This window comes from Phlebotomus papatasi, chromosome 1 (assembly GCF_024763615.1).
Source record: "Phlebotomus papatasi isolate M1 chromosome 1, Ppap_2.1, whole genome shotgun sequence".
NCBI lineage: Eukaryota > Metazoa > Arthropoda > Insecta > Diptera > Psychodidae > Phlebotomus > Phlebotomus papatasi.
The window spans coordinates 85,599,681-85,623,373 of record NC_077222.1 but is presented as its reverse complement, the minus strand read 5'-3'; the positions used below and the strand labels follow the sequence as shown (position 1 = coordinate 85,623,373).

The 23,693-nt window shown below is 35.3% G+C and overlaps 1 protein-coding gene across 1 annotated transcript; it reads left to right on the top strand.

Moving 5' to 3' along the window:
* The first annotated feature begins 7,502 nt into the window (after nucleotides 1-7,502).
* LOC129797904 (phospholipase A1-like) lies at nucleotides 7,503-10,528 on the top strand. Its single transcript, XM_055840775.1, has 3 exons — nucleotides 7,503-7,563; nucleotides 7,634-7,907; nucleotides 9,667-10,528. The coding sequence occupies exons 1-3, from the start codon at nucleotides 7,524-7,526 to the stop codon at nucleotides 10,394-10,396; spliced, it is 1,044 nt and encodes a 347-aa protein (XP_055696750.1). The 5' UTR covers nucleotides 7,503-7,523; the 3' UTR covers nucleotides 10,397-10,528.
* Nucleotides 10,529-23,693: the final 13,165 nt, after the last annotated feature.

The window sequence follows — 23,693 nt, the reverse complement described above, 5'->3', positions numbered from 1 at the left end:
CGATATTGAGTGTAACTGGAGTTAGCCAAAATCCCGAATGTTCAAAATCCTGAAAGGGATGAAATTTTATGAAGAATGATGTGTAGAATAATTTGCCAAGACACAGAAAATTACCCTTTGCCTCCAACAAGTATCGGTGCAATCGTGGGAGTAGCTATGACACTTTTAATAATTTGGGATTTTGGCCAATTCGAGTTTTTGACTTTCGGGATTTTGGCGTTAGGGATTTTGGCTTTCGGGATTTTGACCGCAACCCGACTGTGAACAACAAAATTCCTTCCAACTGTCCATTTTTTTTTAAGTTTATGCTTATGTATATTTTCCAATCGGTTTTAACAAAATATATGGTTTCATTTGAAAGGGATTACTGTTCTGCTTGAGTGGAAGGTTAATTGAGATTTTGATTTTCGTTTAGATTTTTGATCAATATATAGTTAGCACGTTAAGACTTTATTAAAGATATAAACATTAGCTGATTTTACACCATTAATTAGATGATCCGATAATTGTAAAAGATCTAACACCGAAAATACTCAGCAATTTATCGAATTTATCATATATTTTCTGGTAAACATGAAAATTTGATTAGTATTGTTTCTAATGTTACAAAAATATCAAAAAAAAATACTAAAAATAAATGAGTACCAATTTGTAAGCAGAGCTTCAAATCTCAAGTAATGGCTTGTTATCAGTAGCAATATTCGAATGCCAGTCAAGGTTCCAGTTGTCCTTTGTCTATCAGCAGGAGATACAGACAGGCTCTTGTGCAGAAGGTATTTAAAAATAAAGGCGTTTAAATATAAAGGCCAAGTCGTAAGAGAGTGAAGTCGAAACTTTCCGTCTGAATTCCGTTATTCCATGTGATTTTAATGTATTCCAAGTGTAAAATTCGTTATTGATTCGTCACAGTATTATTCGGTTCTCAATTATTCCATTGGTGATTTATTTATTCCTGTTAGAATTTCGCAAAATTTATGCGTTTCTGTAGGGTAAGTGTGCCAAATTTCGGCATAGTTGCATGCAAGCGTCAAAGTATCAAGTTTGAAATGTAATATTTTAAATACAAATCGATTTTTTTTATTCTTTCTTCTGAAACAGTGTTGCTTGGAACCTTGTAAAGAGTTTACCGTCTTTATTTACTCTAAAATCATTCTTAATACATTTTAAAATGTATTAAGACATTTTAAAATGTACATAGCTTTGGGGCTTTAAAGCAGACATAGCTTTGGTGCCCTATTTCGGCCTCCTTCATTCTCATAGTTCCTTTCCCTTCGGGAATTCTTCCAATATCGTTTTTACGTTATCTCGTTTGTCGAAGCTACATTTTTTGTTATTCTTTTGCATTGTCTCTAGAGTACGTAAAATCACTCTAGAGTACGTTGCAATCTCTAGAGTACGTAAAATCTAAAAGTTCATGGAAATTCGAGGAACAAAAAAGGTGGCCGAAATTTCAAGCTGGCCGGAATTTGGCACACTTACCTTATATGGCTGAACGAAAATGTTTGATTGTCGATAACTAATGAATTATAGGCGAAGACCATGGGATTCTGCGATTCCATTTAATAGTAAGGATCCTGAAATTCGTTTCATTTAAGACACCATCAATATCTTTCGCGTATTTCGAGTAATTCCATGCGATTTTTTATTGAATTCAAAGGACGAAATGATCGCCATAGTCCGAGTATAGTTTGGAAATAGAAATCAGTATTCGGTACTACCCCTTTTTCCGTAGTGTCCCAATTTTCCCACCACATTTGCCACACATCTAAACTTCTCATACCTGTTTCAGTATATCATGAGCAGTCGAAAAAAATTAAGGACCTTGGATAGGAATACTGTAAGTTGAGGTAGTGCAATTAAAATTTTCCACTCACCTAACTTACCCCAAACTTATTCACTTTTATTTGCTGTGAATTTCTGGCATTACTTGCTTTATTTTGGCTTTTCTTCAGTGACTTTTAGAAGGGGCGTGGCCTAATTTTGCGGAAGCGAGACTTTCTGAACATACCTCGGAATATATTGCATTCGTCTGAATTAAGATGGTAGACAAGCATTATCCTCATTGGAATGAGCATTACGGATAACTATCCGTAAGATGATATTATATTCCACTCTTGAGTACGAGCAAAAAAATCGACATTTTCCTTGTCAAATAATGCAGAATTGCGGAAGAAGAATAGCAGAAAATAATATAAATTGGTTTGGGTATTCCTGAGGGGATAAGCATCGTATTATGCAGCTTAATGATATAAGGACAGGCTTCTGAACAAAACACCCCTTTTGTTCTCGACCACTTGACCGTTCTTGGATACGGCAGTAGCATCTTTAGCTGTTAAACCCGAATTTCTCCGCACAACAAATTGCACCCAATAAATCATTTAGCTGTCAAAATACATTCGTTGAGGTCAGTTCTTCCAGCATCTCTGCCAATGATGTATTACTCTTTTTTTTCCTTCCACGAAATTCAGCCTATATGTACAAGTATGTATTTATTTTGAATAATATAATCTACTTCTGAGGCCGCTGCATGATTTATTTATTAAATAGGATTATGGCAGCATTATGGGTCCGATTGTGTTTTGTACAGAAGGGAGATTTATGTGAATCTGAATATATTTCTGGGTGTCACTCGGGCCATGTCACAGTCCTCTACTCAATTTCTCCTCTCGATGGCGTGCAGCAATCCCTTGGGGGGTGGAGGTTAGGGAAGACAAAATTAACAAGTGCGATTCTTCAAAATCTGTCCGAAAATGCGGAATGACTATGCAAGTCTTTTGTCCATTTGCCTTAACTTCCTGATTGCATTATCTGACTAACCGAAGATATTCTGCAAGTCACGTCCACATTTACTATATATGAATCAACGACAATACACCCAGCAGGAAATCCAGCAATACACCGGAAAATACTTCTTTTTTTGACTCTTGTAAATAAATTTTAAAAATAAATTGGTATTGTGTTTAAATTGAAAGATTTGCATTTTAAAGCCAATTTAATGTGCCCTATAATGACTCTGCTATCAATTTTGCTAATCTTGTGATCAATATTAACTGAAAGCCAACAAAACTCTGTTTGAAATCAATTTTCAATCATGCCTCTGGCTATCATATGCAATTATTTAATGTGTGCCATGTAGATTGCTTCTTTGGAGATAAAACTGATTAAACATTTATGAGATTAATTGAAAATCATTGAACCTCACTGGATTAATTTTTTTAATGTAAAAAAAATATTTTGTCGAAAGAACTTTTTTCTCGCAAAAGATCCCTCAGTAATTCTTTTAAAAAGATAATTCTTTATGTTGTGCTCTAAATTCGTTAAGATGTTAACGGTTTTATTTTAATGCGATAAATTTTGGCTGGAATATCTTTAAATTCAGTTCAATTCACTTCAGTTATATTTATTCATCTCGTCTTCATCTTTTTTTTTCTCTCTTCTCATGCGGCCATCTCCATCTTAGCGTCGATTCCAACGTCTGGAATACAACGATGGAAAATTCCTTAACTGGCTGTATGATTCACGTTAAAATATCAATTGTTACAAATTCATTAGAAAGTAAGTAGGCCAGACTAAATTTGAGAGAGGAGAAAACTACTTCCGAGTCATATCAAAATTAAGAACTCCAAGACTAAGAATTCCCGAAGGCTAGAAACTGACTAAATTCGTTAGATCTATGTCAAATAGTTGCATTATTTATTACTAATCGCGTAATTTTCCCATAAAAGTATTTAGGACACTCCTCTTTCAGGAGTTGCAGTTGGCTTACCTTTGTATTTATGGTATTTATATTAATTTATAAAAAAGCATCAACATTGCAGCTAATACGTACTCCTCTTAGGAGTCCTTGCTGCGACTTACCTTTTCTCATCTGCAAAGCATTTCACTGATTCATATTTGTACTGTAAGTTATATAACTGTTTTTTTTTCCCTTAATTTATTAAATTGTACAAATTATGTAATGGCCTATACGACTAATGATTCGGGATTTTCTGCCGTCTTGCCCGATGAAGTCGGTTGTGAAGTCGGCGGCAGCCGCAGATGATAAAAGAGAAATAAATTATTATTATTATTATTATTATTATTATTGCTCAAACTAACTAATTAATCTTGTGCGGGATTATACGATTTCCGCCGACATTGAAATAAACTACTCCTACGAGAAAGAAAAATATTGTAAGTACTACATTTCTGACACTCTAAAATATTATCCATTTTCAGTTAATCATCGGACACTGCAACAGTGAGAGGGTACAGGTATGGGTTCACATCGAACCTCCGATTTCGGAGATTGATCGGTGTCGATGAGCCGATCATGAGGATTGATCGGCGCCGCCAGAGGTTAATCAATGAGGTAAGACTTGTAAAATCGTTCACTTGTTTTGCTTCTGAAATATAACAACCTTTTTCTACAATTCTAAATCATATGTGTAATTTGTTGTACGATATTTTACAAAAGATGGACGATGTTACAAACAAGAGGTGTCCGAAACAATAACTAATGCAATATTTATATTTGTAATTCGTAATAACCATTATTTAAGATAAAATAAAGACGATAAAGTTTTTTTCAAAGTTTTAAACAACGTTTTCAAAAAAAGTTGTAGAGAAAAGTGCTCATAATTTGGGACATGGTGCATATAAACACCAATCGTGGGGGAATTGTCGTTCAGGTTCAGTGGAAATTTTCAGAGGGAAGCTCCGTCCGGACAACTCACCTTCTCTTGATTGTTGTCTCCTGATGATTGAAGAGTTTTTGGTGCTGTGTCTCCGAGATGAGCACCCTAGAACTCTCCCGCCGAGTTTGTAGGATCCCCCAAATAACGAAACCCAGTGATCTTTGATATCACTCGACCACTGAGGAAGACGCAGAGCGTGTCGAAAGCTCTGGAGAAGAGTGAATTTTTTGATCTTTTGGGTTGAAGACTCCACAGCTTGTGTTGCCGCGTCCGGATGGAGCTTCCCTCCAAAAATTTCCACTATAAACACCAATGTTTTAAGTTTGAAGTGCAATATTTACAATACAAATTTAAGTCTTTAGTTACGTCCTTTTTAAAACTGTTGTTTGGAATCTTGACAAGCAGTTCATCCTCTTTGTTTTTTGTCTATAAATAATCTTAATACGTTTAGAAACAATAAATATCTAGAGCTGAACTTGAGCGCAGTTTTGCTTGTAATTTTGGACAGCTAATCTGCTACAATAGGACGCGAATAGTTCATTTTAAGAACTAAACTTACCAAGTCCTCTTCCTGTTTATGAGAAGGAACCTTGAACCTTGAAGGAATCTCGAACTTTAGAATGTTCCGAGGTGCCCGGAAAATTTCCATTAAATCATTTAAAATATTTGACGGATTCCCTTGCTTTTCGGAAGTCTTTTTTGGCTTTTTGCGCTCCATCTCGTTCGTAGATATGATGATCCTTTGTTTCTTTAGGCATTTTTTTTACAACCTAGTCATCACAAAAACTAAAAATTTGCAACATTTTGACGAAAAAGCCACCTGTTATGAGAAGCTTTTAACCTTACTCCTATCACTGTCTTATTTCTGCAAAGCGAAAGACACTTGAGGCACCACCCAAATTAAATGTGTGAAATTGACTTATCTCAGGGATTTTAATAGTTTTTATCTCTTTATTATAAGTTACTCTTACGTGGACCTTATAGCAAGGATGATCTACATTCTTAAAAATTCTGTACCAAAATAAAATATAGATTCATGTAAAAGTCCTCAATTTTCTCAAACTGTTTCTAGCAGTGTATGAAAAAGGAAAACTCACCATATAGATAAGATACTTATTATTATGTACACGAACGAAACTAAGGGATTCATATTTTTCCATCAGACAAGTGTTCACAGGGGGCTTTTACGTGTCAGTGAGTGAAATGTATAGGTTACATGACAATGGAGGGCTTTTTCTCTCAAATCTCAATGAAATCAATTTGTCTAAATTTCCACAAGTCACTGTGGCTAAGTAAATGATGGAGTCCAATCACAATATATTCCCCGACACGCCATCGCGAAGTGAATAATTGCATTTTATTGACTATAATATCGCCGATAGGATAATATCATAGAGTTCCCGTCATAAAATGCAATTTATTTTTGTGCAGCAGCTAAAAAAAATCCCTAAAATCGGGTGATTTTTTAGTTCAGCACCCTTTGATAGAATTTTCACACGTTGACTGTAAAATCCCATTTTAATTTAATCCCCGATGCATCATCGAACCCCGTTGAGCAATTCGACATGGACACCTCTAACACAATTGATGAAGTTGTCAGTGATGTTTTGGGACGATGGCCGGTGGGATTGTGATCCTGATGGGATCTATTGCGTATTACCAGAGCATCTTACACGAGTGATTACATCTGATGCGAAAAAAGGCCACCAAAAATGCAGAAAACGTGCCATGGATGGGGAAAGACACGTGCTTCGAGTGAAAAAAAACCAACTCACGGTGGAATCAACAAATAAACAACCAGTTTCCCCGGCTCTTTTTCAAAACATATCACATGTGAATTTGAATTTAAATTAAAATAAACAGGAGTTAATGCTTCGATGCTGTAATCGAGGCATATGGACCGGATTTGCGATTACTATGTCGTACAAGTTATGAATAAATGAAGATGCAGTGAACGAAATTTAATTTATGTTAATGACTTTTTATGCAAAATATCCGTGAAAAATATATGCAGATATTTTCAGTTAGGGTTGAGACTTTTCACACACTCTGGGAAATGGATAAATGCCTTGGAGATTTTATGGTGATTGATCGGTAAGTTCTGTGAGAAAAAAATGAGATGCCCTAGGTTAATAGACTTGGAAAACCTTAATCTTCATCTTAATTGGGGGTTTCTTAAATTTTTGTTTAAGTTTTTCTTTTCTTATTCCGGTTAATTGAACGTTAATTCATCTGTTCTCTTCATGGCTAATTTTTTTGCAAAGAAATAGGAAGATCATTGCTGATTTTAGCAAGATCATACGCAATTCCGTCTTCTTAATCTGAAATGTCACACCACGTACGATTGTTGTCAACACTTTTGAATGTCACAACGGCAAAAAAGCCGCATGAAATCAACAATTTTCTCAAAATATTTAATGTGACCTATCGGAAATAAATAATTCAGTCGGTAGCAATTGATTGAATTGACTTGATCGCAAATCTTTGAAATTGTACTCTAGTGCTCTAATATCTCTGATACTCATTACCTTATCTGTCTGAGAGTTCAAATTTATTTTGGAAATTAAATTTGTGATAACTCTTCAGTAGATTGAGTACGTTGAATACCTAGTAAGCAAAGGTTGATATTAATTGCAATTACGCCAATGACTTCAAATTTTACAATCCGTTCTAGTATCTCAGCAAGGGAGCTTTAGTATAATCAAAAAGTGATTTTATACGTCAAGTGGAATTTATTGAAATGATATAGTTGATTTCAGTGATATCGTTTTGTGATAAGATATAACTACCAAATAAAAGGAACACATCACATTGTTCGCTAAGTCAGTGGTCCAAGAAGTACCAAAGATGAAGAAGCTCCTATTGTGCCTTGCTACACTAGCTCTTGGTAATTGAAAGAAAATCTTGAGAGATGTTTATAAAAAAAAAAACTAAAATTTTACTTTGTTGTGTTTTAGCTCAAGCGAATCCCATTTGGGAAAATGAGTTTTTGAGCCCCGAATTTCCAGAGGCGACTTCTACGGATGAGGAATGGGCCTTAGTACCAGATGGTGATGGAGATATGCACATGGTTAATTTGCGAGAAGAATTGGAAGCAGCTCCATTCTTCAATGCTGATCAAGTGATCTTCCGCCTCTTCACCCGCCGCAATCCCACCTCTGGTCAAGTTCTCACTCTCAACAATGCTGGATCTGTATCCAACTCTCAATTCCGCACAGGTCATCCAACCAGGTTCGTTAACAAAGAAAACTAAATAAGACGACCTTTAGCTTAGCGATTTTCTTACCATAATGAAAATTACAATCACGTAGAATATGTAGTAGATGAATAATGTTCTTGATCTTCGCATTAAAGGTACCCTAAGTGCAACTGACCTTATCCTCCTGGGGTGACTTTGTTCCCTTACTGCTATGTCTGATCTGTAAAGATCATCCTTAAATTCTAGAATTAAAAAAAAATGTTACGTACAACAGGGGAGTAAAGTTACCCTCACACGCCAAAATTACCCGCATACAAAATTATGACTGTTAGGAGGTTACTATTCAAATCCTTTCCTGGGTCTCTTCTCAATTCACTACTGTGTTAGTAACTTCTGGGGTTCAGTCACTGTATCTATGAGATAGCACCGAGTAATTCAGTGCCACGTAGTATGAAGTAAAAGAAGAGGGACATTTGAACTAGGGTCTTTCGGAGACTCTGACTGGATACTAAAAAGTGTAACAGATAGTTGCCTTACAACAGTCTATTCTTTCCCAATCCTTCCAACCGTAAAATGATCTATAAGTCGAGGCTTTTATACAAAGCTCTTAAAAAGATTGAGCGAAGATAAAACCATCTTTGTCTAAGCGAGCATCCGACTAGTACACAGCTGGATCATACGATTGATAGGCTCTAACCATTCTGCGTTCACACAGAGTCCTTCACCGTGCTCTGGCACTTGTACTTGGATAAAGGGAAAGTACCTTGTGAAACAATAGTTCTAGGGTAAGACACGTAACTGAGCTTTATCATTTGAGTGATTTTTAGAATAACAAAATCTAAATGATAACCGGACCGAACGTTTAGGAACGCTGGTAAAAATAAAAAAAATAAAATTGGATCATATTTGATCATTTAAAAGGATCATCAGTGTCTCTTGAAATTTTGTATGCATATTGATTACATCAGATTATGTTTTACCGCAAACTTATTATTCATATCATTTTTCTCTCATCTGAGCGAACACCAAAGATGACTTTTTCATTGTTTTTATTCGTTTATTTCGAAGTTAAGTAAGCGTCAAAACAGGAATACTTTCATTTTTACCAGTTAAAAATTGGGACCATTTCATCGGGTAGTTCTGAACACTGATTTTTATTACTATTGTACTTTAAATTCTGTCGACCATGTCTTCAGTGAATAAAGATCCCTATAGTATCTATAAATTCATGTAAGTCTCGTCCTGTGAAGTCTAATACCTAATTAAAAAATGCGGTGTTTACAGCTACCCGTGTCGAGGCAGCCAAAATTCCGAAAGCCAAAATCCCGCAAGCCAAAATTCCGATAGCCAAAAATTCGAATGTTCAAAATCCTGAAATTGACGAAATTATATGGAGGATGATGAATGTGTGAAATAATTTCCCAAGACACAGAAAATTTCCTACACAGAACACAGAAAAAAAAGAAGTAGTGTTTACCGCTACACCATGTTTACTACTGTCCCAGTTTCCTATATTAAGGGAAAGGGCCTATGCTTCATACGATCTCAAGCTTAGTAATGAGAAAAAAAATTAATTTAATCTTATATTTAAAATATGGGAGTCACATTTATTGAGAAACATAAGAAAAATTTAGTTATTACGAAGCTTGGGATCGTACGAAGCACGACCACTTTCCCCTAATTGAAACTATATGCTTCACACTTGCTAGAAGTTAGCTAATTAAGGCTGCTCCTTTAAAATCTTAAAGATAAATCCGAAAATCAACGCAATAATGGTTAATCTAAATTCAGATTCATCATTCACGGTTGGAACAACAACGGAGGATCACCTGTGAACACTAACATTAGGAACGCTTACATCAACCGCGGTGAATTTAACGTTATTGTTGTGGATTGGGGTGCAGGAGCACAAACTGCGAACTATGTTGCTGCTCGCAACAACATCAACATTGTCGGTCCAAGGGTAGCCCAGATGGTGGATTTCCTGAACACACAGGGTATGGGCTTCGGAAGTGTTGCCGTGGTGGGACACAGTTTGGGCGGACATACTGCTGGAATTGCTGGAAAGAGGACATCCCGTGGTCGTTTAGCTGCTGTTGTTGCTTTGGACCCTGCGTTGCCACTCTTCTCTATTGACCGTCCAGGTGAACGAGTTGCTCCTACTGATGCCAACTACGTCGAAGTTATCCACACCAATGCTGGTCTTTTGGGCTTCGATCTACCCATCGGTCTTGCTGACTACTATCCCAACTTTGGACGCAGTCAGCCTGGATGTGGTACTGATTTGGCTGGCAATTGCGCCCACAGTCGTGCTTGGCAGTTCTTCGCTGAATCTATCAACTCAGGTCCTGGTTTTGTGTCTCGTCAGTGCCGCAATTACAATGACATCCTCAACCAAAATTGCGTATCTGCCGGAGCAAATCGCAGAATGGGAGGTGAACCACTTACAACGGCCGCCAGAGGTATCTACTGGAACCCAACTAATGCAAATTCTCCTTTCGCTAGGGGTAATGTTGTTTAATATCAAATAAGATATCATTATCTACTTGGAATTCTAAAAGAAACAATAAACCGACTGTGAACTTTGAATTTTTAAGAAATTTCGATTATTTTTATCTCGTTGAATAAAGCACATTAAATAAAGCTGAGAAAATCCTTTCATTACTGATACTCTTACCGTATCTCAGACAATATAAACATTCCACATGTAGAATTACCTACATCACGTGATTTTCACCTTGTGTTCAATGATATCTTATCGCGGGGCTTAAACTTTAATAAGCATTATTTTCTAATAATCTAGTATAGTAGAATTCAAGTATAATTATTGGGAATTGAATATGCAATTATAATTAAATTTGTATTAATAATGTTTTACAATTGGTTACTATAAGAATTGTAATCACAAGTAATACTTCAACGTAAATTAATTATTAAAACCATTAAAACGATTGACAAGACTGGATTAGACAAAAATACTCCTTTATCTTTGGCGCCAAATTAAGTGAACCGAATTTCTAGAATTCACTATGAACTTTGATAAATTTTATTGCAATAAACCGAAAAGCTTTGTGGTTTATGGATAGGACTAACTCATATAACTTTCTCGCGCAACTGGTTCTTTATTTAGTAAATAGGATCATTCCGCAAGCCCTACTAGCCTTACAATCCTTTTAAATTAGTGTTCCTAAAACAATTGATTTGCAATTCTGTGATGGGTGTACTTTTGATTTATTTAGACATTTTCTTTGTTAAACCGACTGAAGTGTGTTCATTCGTTTTGTTTCTTGCTCTAATAGCTTAACATAATAGAGCTGAATTCTTACCCTCAAAAAGGGATATGTTTTTCAATTTTGTGAATTTTAAATGCCTTTCAAGTTGACTGAAACACGTGACAAACAGAGGAGGATGATGTATTTAGAAGAGGCAGCAACACCATTCAAATTGACTTGCATGGAGGGCAGAAAGAGCTAAAGAACTCGAGACTCTCGAACGAAAGTGTGTCATAGTTTTAAGGGATTCCATTCATCTGGCAAAGAGTGTCTTCTGAAATTTGCCCTTATGGAAAATTTTCTGTCAAATTTAATTTCAATTTTTCACAGTGTTGCCTTCAGTGCTTATCAATTTCAAGTGCAATGAACACAGTTGAAGGAATATGGAGAAAAATTAGTGGGAAAATCAGGGAATTTTCCAAGTTGATGGTGTTAAAGTAAAAAGCTAAATATAGGAATGCAACAGTGCCGAGAAATATGTACACACGAGAAAATGAAATAGGAGGAAAAAGATGAGGAAAATAAAAACCAAAAAAAAAAACCAAACTGCAATTTCTAAACAGTCTCCCGCTGAGATCAAATAATCAAATTTCCAGCATGTCAGATGGGCTATAAATACACATAAACCCACCATTAAGATGAGGAATGAGCCATATAAGTTTTTGGGATTTTTTTTTACTCCATTTCGGCCAGAAAGGATCAGTTACGGAGGAGGGAAACCCAACAAGTGAGAAGTGGCATCCAGATGAGAAAAATGAGGAGAAAACGTATTGAGATTGTGATGAGGGTTCTTGCCATGTCTTTTATTGGTTGTCAATTAACACTTTGAGGAGTGTTAAACTAGTTATTTTTTCAGCATACACCAGTTTATTTATCTTGGAATATTTATTTAAAAAAGAAGAGAGTTTTATTTCAATATGATGCCCATTGCAACCAAATTCCCGCCAAAAACAACAAGCACTGCCTGTTTTCTAAACCAATTTACTGCTGCGACACATCTGGAAATTGGCCAATTTGGCACTCGATCCCTCTCTGACTTGTTAATCCCCAGATTTTTTACATCAATGTGACAGAAATTTCATTTTCTGCTCAAAATCCCGATTGCATCTCCATGGCACTTGACTCTGCTGACTCCATTTTCGAGTGGACGAAAAACTTCCAAATTTTATTGCTAATAAAAATTTCCCAGTGACACTCACAATTGGAAAGATGTTGAGATGTCACTTGACCCAGTATTTAATCCGCTTGTGCAATTTAAATTCAAGAAAAATTGTAGATATTGCGAAAATGTCCCCAAATAAATAGGTCTGTAAGTCGTAAAAATGAGCCAAATATGGTGAATCACTTGGCACTCTACAAAGTCCATTTATCCAAGTGCACCAAATTGATTTGGACTTCAATTAATACAAGAAATATGATTGAATCTCAAGCGTGACATCATTTATCATTCAGAGATTTATTATGACACTGACATTGACTGCAAGATTAGGAAGAATTATTCATGATCGTCAACGAGGGTCCTTAGCCCAATCCCACTATTCAATAGTTACACAGTCATTCTGTGCTAATTGAACTTTTCTGTTTCCAACCACAACTGAATCTCACACTAACTAGGGTGGAGGTTTTCGGAATATTTGCAAAATTTCTGGATTTATTTTCTTAATTTTCTCAAAATCAGGCGACATAGTCGTATATCTTATACGGGCTTCAGACCTAAGTCTTAGCCATATGGCTTTACTTCTCTAATTTTTTATCAGACAGACTTTTTAGGTAAATTTTGACTTAGACTTGAATATTAAGAGCAAATGATCCATTAAGCTGGCTATACACTAGACAAAATTTATTACAATATTTCTTTTCAATATCCAATATTGACAAGGATTGCCTCCACATTGCAAAGATTTATTGACTTAAAAGTTTCAATATTGAAGAAAATTGTCCAGTGTGTAGGAAATTATTGCAGTATTTGTTTCAATATGGAGCATTTTTTTCAATATTTTATTTCATTATTTTTAATGGCTACACACTAGGCCAAGTAATGCCAATAAAAATTTTCAAAGTCACATTGAAATAAAATTTCAAAGAAATTCTAAATATCAAATTGATTTCATATTTCCTTCAATATTTTTTAATGGTCAGGAATCTTCTTGGGTTCAGAATATCACAGAATTGCTGGGATTTTCTTGTTCATGAATGAAAACACATCTAAGATCAAAATCCAAGTCAGGACACATCTTTACGTGCTTCCTTCAGAAAATCCCAAATTCTCAGAATTTCGCTGCAGATTTTGTCAAATCGTCCCAAGAACCCAGCTTGGTTAGCACTTCTCACCTGCTTACTTCACAAAATCAAAGTTCTTCTTGAATTTTTTTGTGCACTTGGTCGAATACACCCAAAATATCCAAATTGGTCAGAAGATTTCTCCTGGTTCCTCCAGGAAATCACAGATCTTCTGGGATTATCTTTTGTATTTTGTCAAGAACACTCGAAATACCCAAATTGGTCAGAAGATTTCTCCTGGTTCTTCCAGGAAATCACAGGTCTTCCGGGATTTTCTCCTGTATTTTGTCAAGAACACTCGAGATACCCAAATCGGTCAGAAGATTTCTCATGGTTCTTCCAGGACATCACAGATCTTCTGGGATTTTCTTTTGTATTTTGTCAAGAACACCCTAAATATCAAAGTTAGTCAGAAGATTTCTCATGGTTTCTCCAGGAAATCACAGACCTTCTGGGAGTGTCAAAATACAGAAGAAACTCCCAGAAGGTCTGTGATTTCCTGGAGAAACCATGAGAAATCTTCTGACTAACTTGGATATTTAGGGTGTTCTTGACAAAATACAGGAGAAAATCCCGGAAGATCCGTGATTTCCTGGAAGAACCAGGAGAAATCCTCTGACCAACAAATATTTCAATCTGAAATATTGAAATATTGGCTTCAATATTCACTTCAATAATGAAGTTTTATTTCAATGTCACTTTGAAATATTACTATTGCAATAATATTCCCAGTGTGTAGACAGCTTTAGATACCGAAAGAACAAATAAAATTGGTTGTTGTTTAGGATTTTGAGTAATTCGTAAACTGGGCTGCCTCTAGTCTGAAGAACAACTTACGGATTATTCGAATTCGTTGCTTTAAGGCTATATTCCAAAAATACTTTCGCATTATTTATCTATAATCTCTTTTAGTTGTTTAATTCGTGGGGAAAACCATCGTCCTCACAAGATTCAGCGTTTTAGTTTTTTTTTGCAAAATAGGGGAAGGCTTTCAAGATTCGCACAGGCTCGGGCTTCGAGTACTTCATATTTTTCCCATATTCCTTTAATGAGTCTGACCTATAGTAATATAAGGTAAGGGGCTGTATGTCGGCCACTTAAGGATGGGTTTTATGAAAAACTTATGTAAAAGGACATTTAATTTGCCTGTTTTGATCAAATTTTCACCCTAAGTTGTAGTATAGATCTTTGTCCATCTGATTGTACACTTTATTTGGAGATAAAATAATTTTAGATTATTAAAAAATTAAAATGTTTTAAAAATGTAGAGTGTTCCTCAATTCGGCCACTTCAATATAAACGTTTCTCTACTCGGCCACCTGGGGTTCCTCTATCGGCCACCCATTTTTCAAATTTTAAAAGCCCGTAACGTTTTTACGGACTAGAAAAGGATATTGAGAAAGAAAGAAAGAAAACCTTTAAAGAATAGTAATTTTAAGAAAACAAAAAATTGTAAGAGAAAAATTCTTTTTATTCTTTTATTTAGCCGGCCGAATTGAGGAACATGGCTTTAAAATTTCACACCTTCACATTTAAGACAGAAAATTAATATTTTTATCAATAATGAAAATAAATTTATTGCACAGTGAGTTAGTTAAAGTTCTCAACTTGCGGTTTGACTCAAAATTTGACTGCTAAAGTAATCTGTACAGGTAATAAATCGAATAACTCTTTGTGAAAAAATGTCGTGAATATTATAAAGAACATCAAAATATGCTGAAAAATGACCAATATTGCTTAAGGTAAATTTGAATCCTCTGACTTTTAATAATTTTTTTAATGTTTTGTGTCTAATTTCATTTGTATTCTCGGTCATTTGTGTTATTTATACAATTATTGACCTTATGATGTTATAAAACTCCTGGAATATTATTGCAAAATTATATAATATGAATAAATAATTCCACCGGCCGACTTGAAGAACACATAGTGGCCGACTTGTTAAACGGCCGACTAGAGAGTACCTTACCTTATTTTAATAGCTAGTATTCGGCAACACATTTCCTGAGAATTTTTGAGGAGCTCAGATTCATTAAAGAATATAATAAAGTAAAATAGGTGTGATTAGAAGGAATCACACCTAAATAATACTACCGGGCTTTTATTATCATTTTGTATATTGTTCAGTTTACAATTTTTTATTCGATTTACAATGAATATGAGGAATCGGAAGCAGCCAAAATCCCGAACGCTAAATCCCGAAAGAGCCAAAATTCCGAAAGCCAAAATCCCGAATGTTCAAATTCCTCAAAGGGATGAATTGTATGGAGCATAATATGTAGCTACGCTAATGGCGTAGAAACACTTAGTTTTAATAAGTTTTAAGGTTAAAAGGCTTCAATTAAACTCCGAGAAAGGATTCTAATAAAGAAAGGCGCTGATGTAGTCCTTTTGTTTATCAACTGCAAGTAGAAAATCTTTCTTGAAATTATGATCAAAATCTCTCCAACCAGAATGCCATGTTACATTAATTTTATGTGACTTTGTTGCAATTTACAACCAACTGGAAATCACTTAAACCTTCCATCACGGGTTTCCTACTAACTTTCATGCTTACAAGAATTCTTTGCCAATGCCCCTCCTGAAGGCAAATGCGAAGAATTTTGTGCTTCTTCTCCACATTAATGAAGGTATTATTTATCATCTTCACATCTTTTGGTAATTTCAGTGGCAGAAAAGGCGTTGGAAAGTCATAAATTTCAGCCTTTCGTGGTTGTCCTGGGATGAACCTATGCACTTGAGAAAATCACGAGGCAAATAAACAATTTAGAATTGGAACAACACAGCTGACGATTTATAAATGTGCCTTAAAAAGAAAACGTCATTAACTTGTGCCGTAAATGACTCCAAAATGCTTCATCTCTTCATCTCCTTTTGCTCTCTTTAATTACATGTTTCTAAACTAATATGTTTTCCAGTTTGCTCGACAATACGACCAATAAAAAGACATTTAAAAACCAGAGAAAAAGTACCTGAATATATAGTGATAATTTCACTCATTTAACGCCTTTTTGATTTGATTGACGTGCGTGAAAAAACAACGTGGAAAAAATATTCCCACAAGATTTTGCAACCCTTTTCCCTGAAATCACTCAATCATTTATTGACATGCCTCTATTACAAGCAATTCCGTACACCCTTAACTAATCTAATGATACTTGATCAAAGACATTACCTGGAAAACCGTTTTACCATATTCTTTTATGTCTCTATATGAACGCAATTTCTCCACCCAATAGTTTATTGGTGAAAATTTATGAATATCTTGCTCTTATTGCAAAATAAGCAATTTCAGTGAGGAAATAAGGCAAAATAACTGCTTTTAGCAAAATTACCCCTTCTATTCCGCCCTCTTTTGGAGGCAGATTGCCCTAAAAGGCGTCCATTTGTCTTCTGAACAATTGATCTGATAATAAATTCAAACAAACAGGATAGAGAGATACTGAATAATGAATTAATAAAATGACGAATGTGCAAACTTTTCACTTGGATAACACCTGTTTTTTTTTCCACCAACAACACCACGCTCATTTTTAACGCAAACATGACAAGCTCATACACTCCGAAAAATTAAATGCATTGAACGCCGTAGGGTAAAATGAGGTAATTTGGAACCATTTACAATTTGGGACATTTGAGATTTTCTCTCTTAAATATTAAATATTAAGTCTCTAGCAAATAGCTAGAGACTTGCAAAAAATATTCTAAACAATTCTTTACAATTATGTACAGACATAAGAAAAAAAATATCCTTAGGTAGTCAGGAAAAATTATTTTCTTTATGGGACACCGGTGTTCCAATCGTCCTTAAAGGGTAAAAAAAAGGTGGGCCTCTCGAAAATTCAATGTCGAATATTTCGAAAACCAGGCTAATGTTTTTTCTTTAAATTTTGAAATGTTGCAGCTAAGATCGATACCTTACCAACGGTGGGTTGCACTCCTCCCTCGATATTCCCTGACCTGAGATGTAATCAAAAATATCTCAAACGAACAGTATTTTCGGTGTTTATGAAGCGATTTCGAAGAAATTTTAGTAGGGGAAAGTTCCCATGCTTGATACCATTGGAAGCTTCGTAATGATTAAATTTTTCCTATGTTTCTCAATAAAGTGGACTCCGCAATATATTTTGAAAACTAGCCAATTTCCCATAGTTTTTAAAATATAATATAATATAATATAATATAATATAATATAATATAATATAATATAATATAATATAATATAATATAATATAATATAATATAATATAATATAATATAATATAATATAATATAATATAGTATGGTTGCGATAAGTTACATATATTGTAAAACATAGACAATTTAGTCATTACGAAGCTTCCAATGGTATCAAGCATGGACACTTACCCCTACAATGTATGTGAGATCAAGAGATTTCTAACGATAAGTCTCACTATACTGTATCCCGATCCAACCTTAACTCTACCGAAATTGGCCGGACCCCATCTCTAATGTTTAGTAACTAATTTTTTTTTCATAAAAATAAAACATTTACCAAAATCAAACTAATTTTCATTCTTTGTAGAAAAAATGTTTTTGTTTATGTTTTTATACTCATCTTAGTAAGAAGTAACTTTATTTCTCATAAAGTTTTTTTTTATTTACTGGAGCTTAAAAATATGTGATGAGGCATATTTTAAAAGAATTAATCACTTTTCAATAATGCTTAATAATTTTATTAGAAAACATTAAATTTTGAAAAACAGTAAATTTATGTATTTGCCCAACATTCTTTTCAGTGTATTCATTTTTATGATTCAATGACAATTTTCATTCGTGAAATATTTATTGAAAACTGCGCTATTTTGGCTGGAAAAACATTAATTACTGCATTATCAGTTTTGTGTGAAATGTGAATTGGTGTGTTTATTTATCGCATTATCAACTCAAATCCATACCATAATCTATTTTAAACAATTTAATGGAATTTTAAATCAACAATCCACTTCTAACTGAAGCACTGGCCAATGTTTGTCCATTTGAAGGGGCTCAAAATACGAGATTGCAACATTATTGCATATCTCACTCTGAGATATTCACCCTCCAAGTGGAGCATTTAATTGTCAAATAAGTGAAACAATGGTAAAGTGAGAGTGCATTTTCAATGGTAAAGGACCCTGGTACATGGGCTTTGGGATATGGTTTGTGTACTCTGTGAAGGCATTCTCCTTGGGCTTTTGTATAAAGTTAAATCTTCGACCCTCTTTTAGTGTCCACCACATTGTTGTGAATTCAATTTGGTCCTCGACTTAATGGCTGAGGTCTGGTCCATTTTGACCCTCATCCCAGGGTGATGAACCTCCGGCCACGGGAATGCTCCCTGGAGGTGATTAGATTAAATGAGTACATCGTTTTGGATTAGAATAATATATTAGGTATTTATCCCGGAGTGTTGGGCTGCTTTATTGTTTGCGGGAATGTATGCAAATCGGGAATGGTGGGGTTGCGGGTGTTAATGGGTCCACCAGGCGGTTGTCATCGTTGAGGTAAGCTGATTGCATCCCATTACTCACAAATGTCTCCCATTGTGCTCCTTCTATAAATAGTTCTATGCCACTAATTCTCCTCAATTTATTTACAGTGGATCTCTGCATTTAGAGAGAGGAGAGGGTGATTTGATAGTTTTTTTTCTTCTTGGGGCGATTAAGATAAAAAAAAATACACATTAAACTTCAAATAAACATATCATGATTCTGTGTTTTTCTTTCTTCGGAGGGAAAATTGAGGAAAAATGCTCCCACAGATTTCCCATGAACATGACGTCAAATAGTTGATCGATTGCCAAATTAAAAGAGCATTATCGGTTGTCGACTGACTGGGAATAAATTTAAAATTTTGCACTCATCGACTGACCAAAAAAAATTGCACTTCCCACGTCCGAAAGAGAGGGGTTCTGTATGGCAAATTTCCATTGAAATGGTCAGCTATTGAATTTTGTGTACGTCCAAAAATTGAATTAGTCCACCAGACACTCACCACAACCCTTTCAATCAATTCCACCCTGAAGCCACTCGACCGCACTGTGAACAACCCTCCTGTACTGTATGCATCTTCGCATCCAAAACACCTTCTCAATCTTATGAAACATCTTCGAGAAGGCAACCCCAAAACCATCCCATATCTAAAGTGATACAATAATTCATTGGAAAGCCTGGAGAATCGTGAGACCTTCCTTGGAAATCCACTCATTGATTGATAATAACGAGAATGTGTAAAGTTAGGGTGGATAGTTTCTATTGAATTTAGGAGCCACAATGGAGATGCCCTCTTCTCTCTGTAAATAAATTCATTAAGACGTTCCCGAATTAATTTACAAGATGCTCGTCAAGTCATTTGCCTCAATAGAAATTGAACTTTATTGCTTGAAATAGGGAACCTTTGGGGGTTTGCAAATGCTCTTTTGTCGATTTGCGTCACATAAATTTAGAATACGGTTACTGTTGTGGGGAATTAAAACGGAAAACGCTTACTATCGAGGTGAAGAAATATGCAGATGGGGAAATTACGCTAAATTTCAAACTGCTTGCAATATCGGACACTTTGAGTGAAATATCGGACACTGTAATTTACTTGATTAAAACGATTAAATTCACGGATTTATCTTCTAATATTTAATAGATAGTGGTTTTATTATATATTTCAATATTTTTTGAATATATTAAGAAAGAAATTATTCGATTTTAAATATAACTTAATATAAAATTGTTTTATTTAAATTTCAGCGTGAAAAATGTTTTAAGGAAAACTTAAAATACCAATTTTTGTTGCACGTGGCCTTGTTTGGCTGAAGTGAAGTACAATTAATTTTAAAGACACTGACGATCGGTGGTGCTATTAGGTGAGATTCTTAACAATCTCACCTACTATAATCCTAACAAAATCTCATGTCCTCCGATCGCGCTCAAACTTGGCCAAAATGTGTTTCGCCACTTCCTGATCACGAATATATGGGGGGCTAAGTTACGTTCCCGGCCGGCCGGCCGTCCGGCCGCTCTTTGGAGCTTAATAGCTCCTAAACTAAAAAAGATATCGACTTGCGGTTTTCGGCAAAGGTTAAATATCGTATGAAAATTGCAACATGGTGCATAGACCCCCCACCCCCCACCCCTCCTTCCGCCATTTTGAAGACCCCCTTTTTTTGTTTTCTCAATAGCTCCGCCCCTATGGCATCGAGCGGGCTCAAATTTTAGTATGTTATAGCTGGGCCTTAGGGCTTTCCATCAATACCAAACTTAAGGTCCCCCGACCCCCCTGACCCGAGCTATAAGGGTCCAAAAAAAATTTCTTAAAATAGCCATAACTCCGGTTCTAATTGTCAGAATTTAAAAAATGAGGGCTTTTTGGAAAGCTCTCGTGAAATGCCACTTCCTCTTCTAACATCGCAAGTTCATAAAACCACCGCTAGGGGCGCTATTATTAAAAAGAAAATTTTTAAATCTTAAAAGTTAAATAACTCAAAAATTCCTTATGCAATCGGGCTGAAATTTTAGTATGTTGTAGCCGTTGATTATACCTATCAAACAAAAAAAACCTTAAGTCGATCCATAACCTCTGACCCGAGCTATAAGGGGTCAAAGTTCGAACATTGACCGGCCTCTATCTCCGGTTCTAATTCACATATCGACATAAATTTTACCTTTTTGGTTTCGTCTCGATGAGCACTTTCAGATGGAAGTTCAAAAAGTCACCACAGGTGGCGCGTGATAGCGTCAAAATTCATCGAAATTCAAAGACATTTTTCTCAAAAACGGCATTGTGCAAGTTAATGAAATTTTAGTATGTTGTAGTGCAGTCTAGGACGTTTCCAAAATGGTGCGTATGTGCGCTGTGGTTAAAACAGAACCGGAGATATGAGGGGTCAAAGTCCACGATATTCAAAAAATCATATCTCCGGTTCTGTGTGACCGATTTTGATGAATGAGGGCTTAAACGAAAGATCTCACCAAATGCTACAACTTTCTAGAATATTTGAACTTCGTGGGACCAACACCAGGGGCGCCACAGTCGAAAAACCAATTTCAATATCACATAACCTCAATTATCTCGACTGTCGCTGAACCGATTTTGATGATTACTTCGACATAATTGTAGAGGACATTTGTCTCTACATTTCGTCCATACATCATTTTCCGCTCAGACTACGCTATCACTCCGATTTTGCCGTTTAAGTGTGAAAAAATTGATTTTTCCCATAATAACGCTTTGAAATCACTCAGATGCCAATTTGACTGCCTCTACTCCACCGAGACACTTAAAATAGGGTTTTAAATGGAAAGTCCCACAAAATACAACAATTCTTTGATATAGTTGAAGTTCAACAAATGACTACTTGGGGCACTCTGGATGAAAAAACGAGTTAAGGAACAAAAAACCTCGATTATCTTGGCTTCTGAGTAATCGATGAGATCATGTTCTATGGAAAAATTATAGAGAACATTCTGGTCTACATTTCACCCATATAACACTTTTCTGTCAGTTCATCCAAATCCTTGATATTTTGGTTTAAATACAAAATTTGTATAATTTCCCGAATTTTATTCAAGATAACTGAATGGCGTCTCCCAACTTCAGCTCTAAATCGAATTTGCATGCACTCCGAGTTAGCTCACGTTAAGAATCTCACCTACATAAGCCGGTTAGGATTATCTGTCCCTTTCCTTATGTATCTTTAATTACTTGGAGCTAAGCTTGTTGCTAATGTCTTTTAAGGTTATATAATATAATAAAATCAAAGAAATTATTTTATCATTTATCAAGATTAAAGTTGAATTGAATCATCAGAATGATCAGTTAAAATCCCTTAAGGGCTCTTTACCTCAACCTTATCAACATCTTAGCAAGTTCCTTGTGGCCATTAATATTTTAGTGGTAATTCTGGACTATTGCAATGCAGCTGTAAAGGTTTTTGAATTATTTTACAATGGTAAGTCATTTAATATTTTACGTGACTATTAAAGTAGTTGAATTCAATCAGCAAGTTGTGTCGACATATAGCTTGGTGATACACTTCTCCAAGTCTTTCGATAGTGATCTTATTAAGTCCTTAAATTGCGGACGTGTCTCTAACGCTACTCTATATACCAAACCTATTTGTTTTTATCTCTTTCAGCTATTCTCCTTCTTGGGGATGCAGCTTAGAGTGAAGAAGTCTCTGGGTTGAGCACAAGTTATAGTAGAAATAAACAATGGATGCTGAATAAATTCGCCAAATGAGTTGGAAACTCACATAAAAGATAGAGAGAGGAATAGGAGGACAATGAGCAAATATATAACTCAATTATCAAGTGGATGGTGACACGATGGAAGAGGACAACAGTTGGTCAGAATGACACTCCACCTTCCCATTTCTCATAGATTTGTTCTCTATTAATAATATTTTTATGCGGGAAACCAATAAATTTCACTCATTTCTGGCTCTTCATGGGACAAAAATCATTTAATTCACTCCGCAGATATAACCACTCTTTTGCACCATCGAACAGTGCTTCAGTGCACAAGTGAATTGGGGACTGTCCATTTGACCGGAAGTAATGTCTACATGGTGTGGTAGTCAGGAAGTATTCGCATAAGCATATTATTTGTGATTTATGCCATTCCCATTCGCCATTTGTTTCAATTATATTTGGCGGTTTTCGCGTGCAACCTTTTTTTCATCCCTCATAGGATTTGGTTTTTGCCAAAAGTATAATATATACTATGTTGCTGGACATACCCTAGAGAGTATCACTATTAAATCGACATTTTCCTGGAGGGTTCCACAGTAGATTGCTATCTCGGCTCAAAACCAGTTAAAATTCACTTTGGTGAAATGCATCACAATTCAATACAGTTCATTTGAATATATGCGGTTTCCATAGATTCAACCAATTCACAAGGGTATGAGTAAAAGTTTTGGTAACTTTTCCAATTTAAATATGCAGATATTGAGGCAAGTACTTAAAATCTATTCCAAAACTTGCACACATTTCTTTACAAATATTGTTGAAAAGACTGGGTGAAAAGGGACTTTCCATTCAATCTGGCAGTAACATCTAAAAGTACTTTGGATCTAAATTCTATTAACTTCCAGAAGGGCATTCCTATAGTCACAGGAATACGAATTATTCTCGCAAAATTGCACTTTGTTGCAATTCCTCCCAACTAATTTATTGCAACACAAGTGCAAGTTTCCGAGAAAAGTAAATTGGAGAAAAAGTATTTGTGGTACTCCATGAGATATTAGTGTGAAATGGGAAGGATTTATAC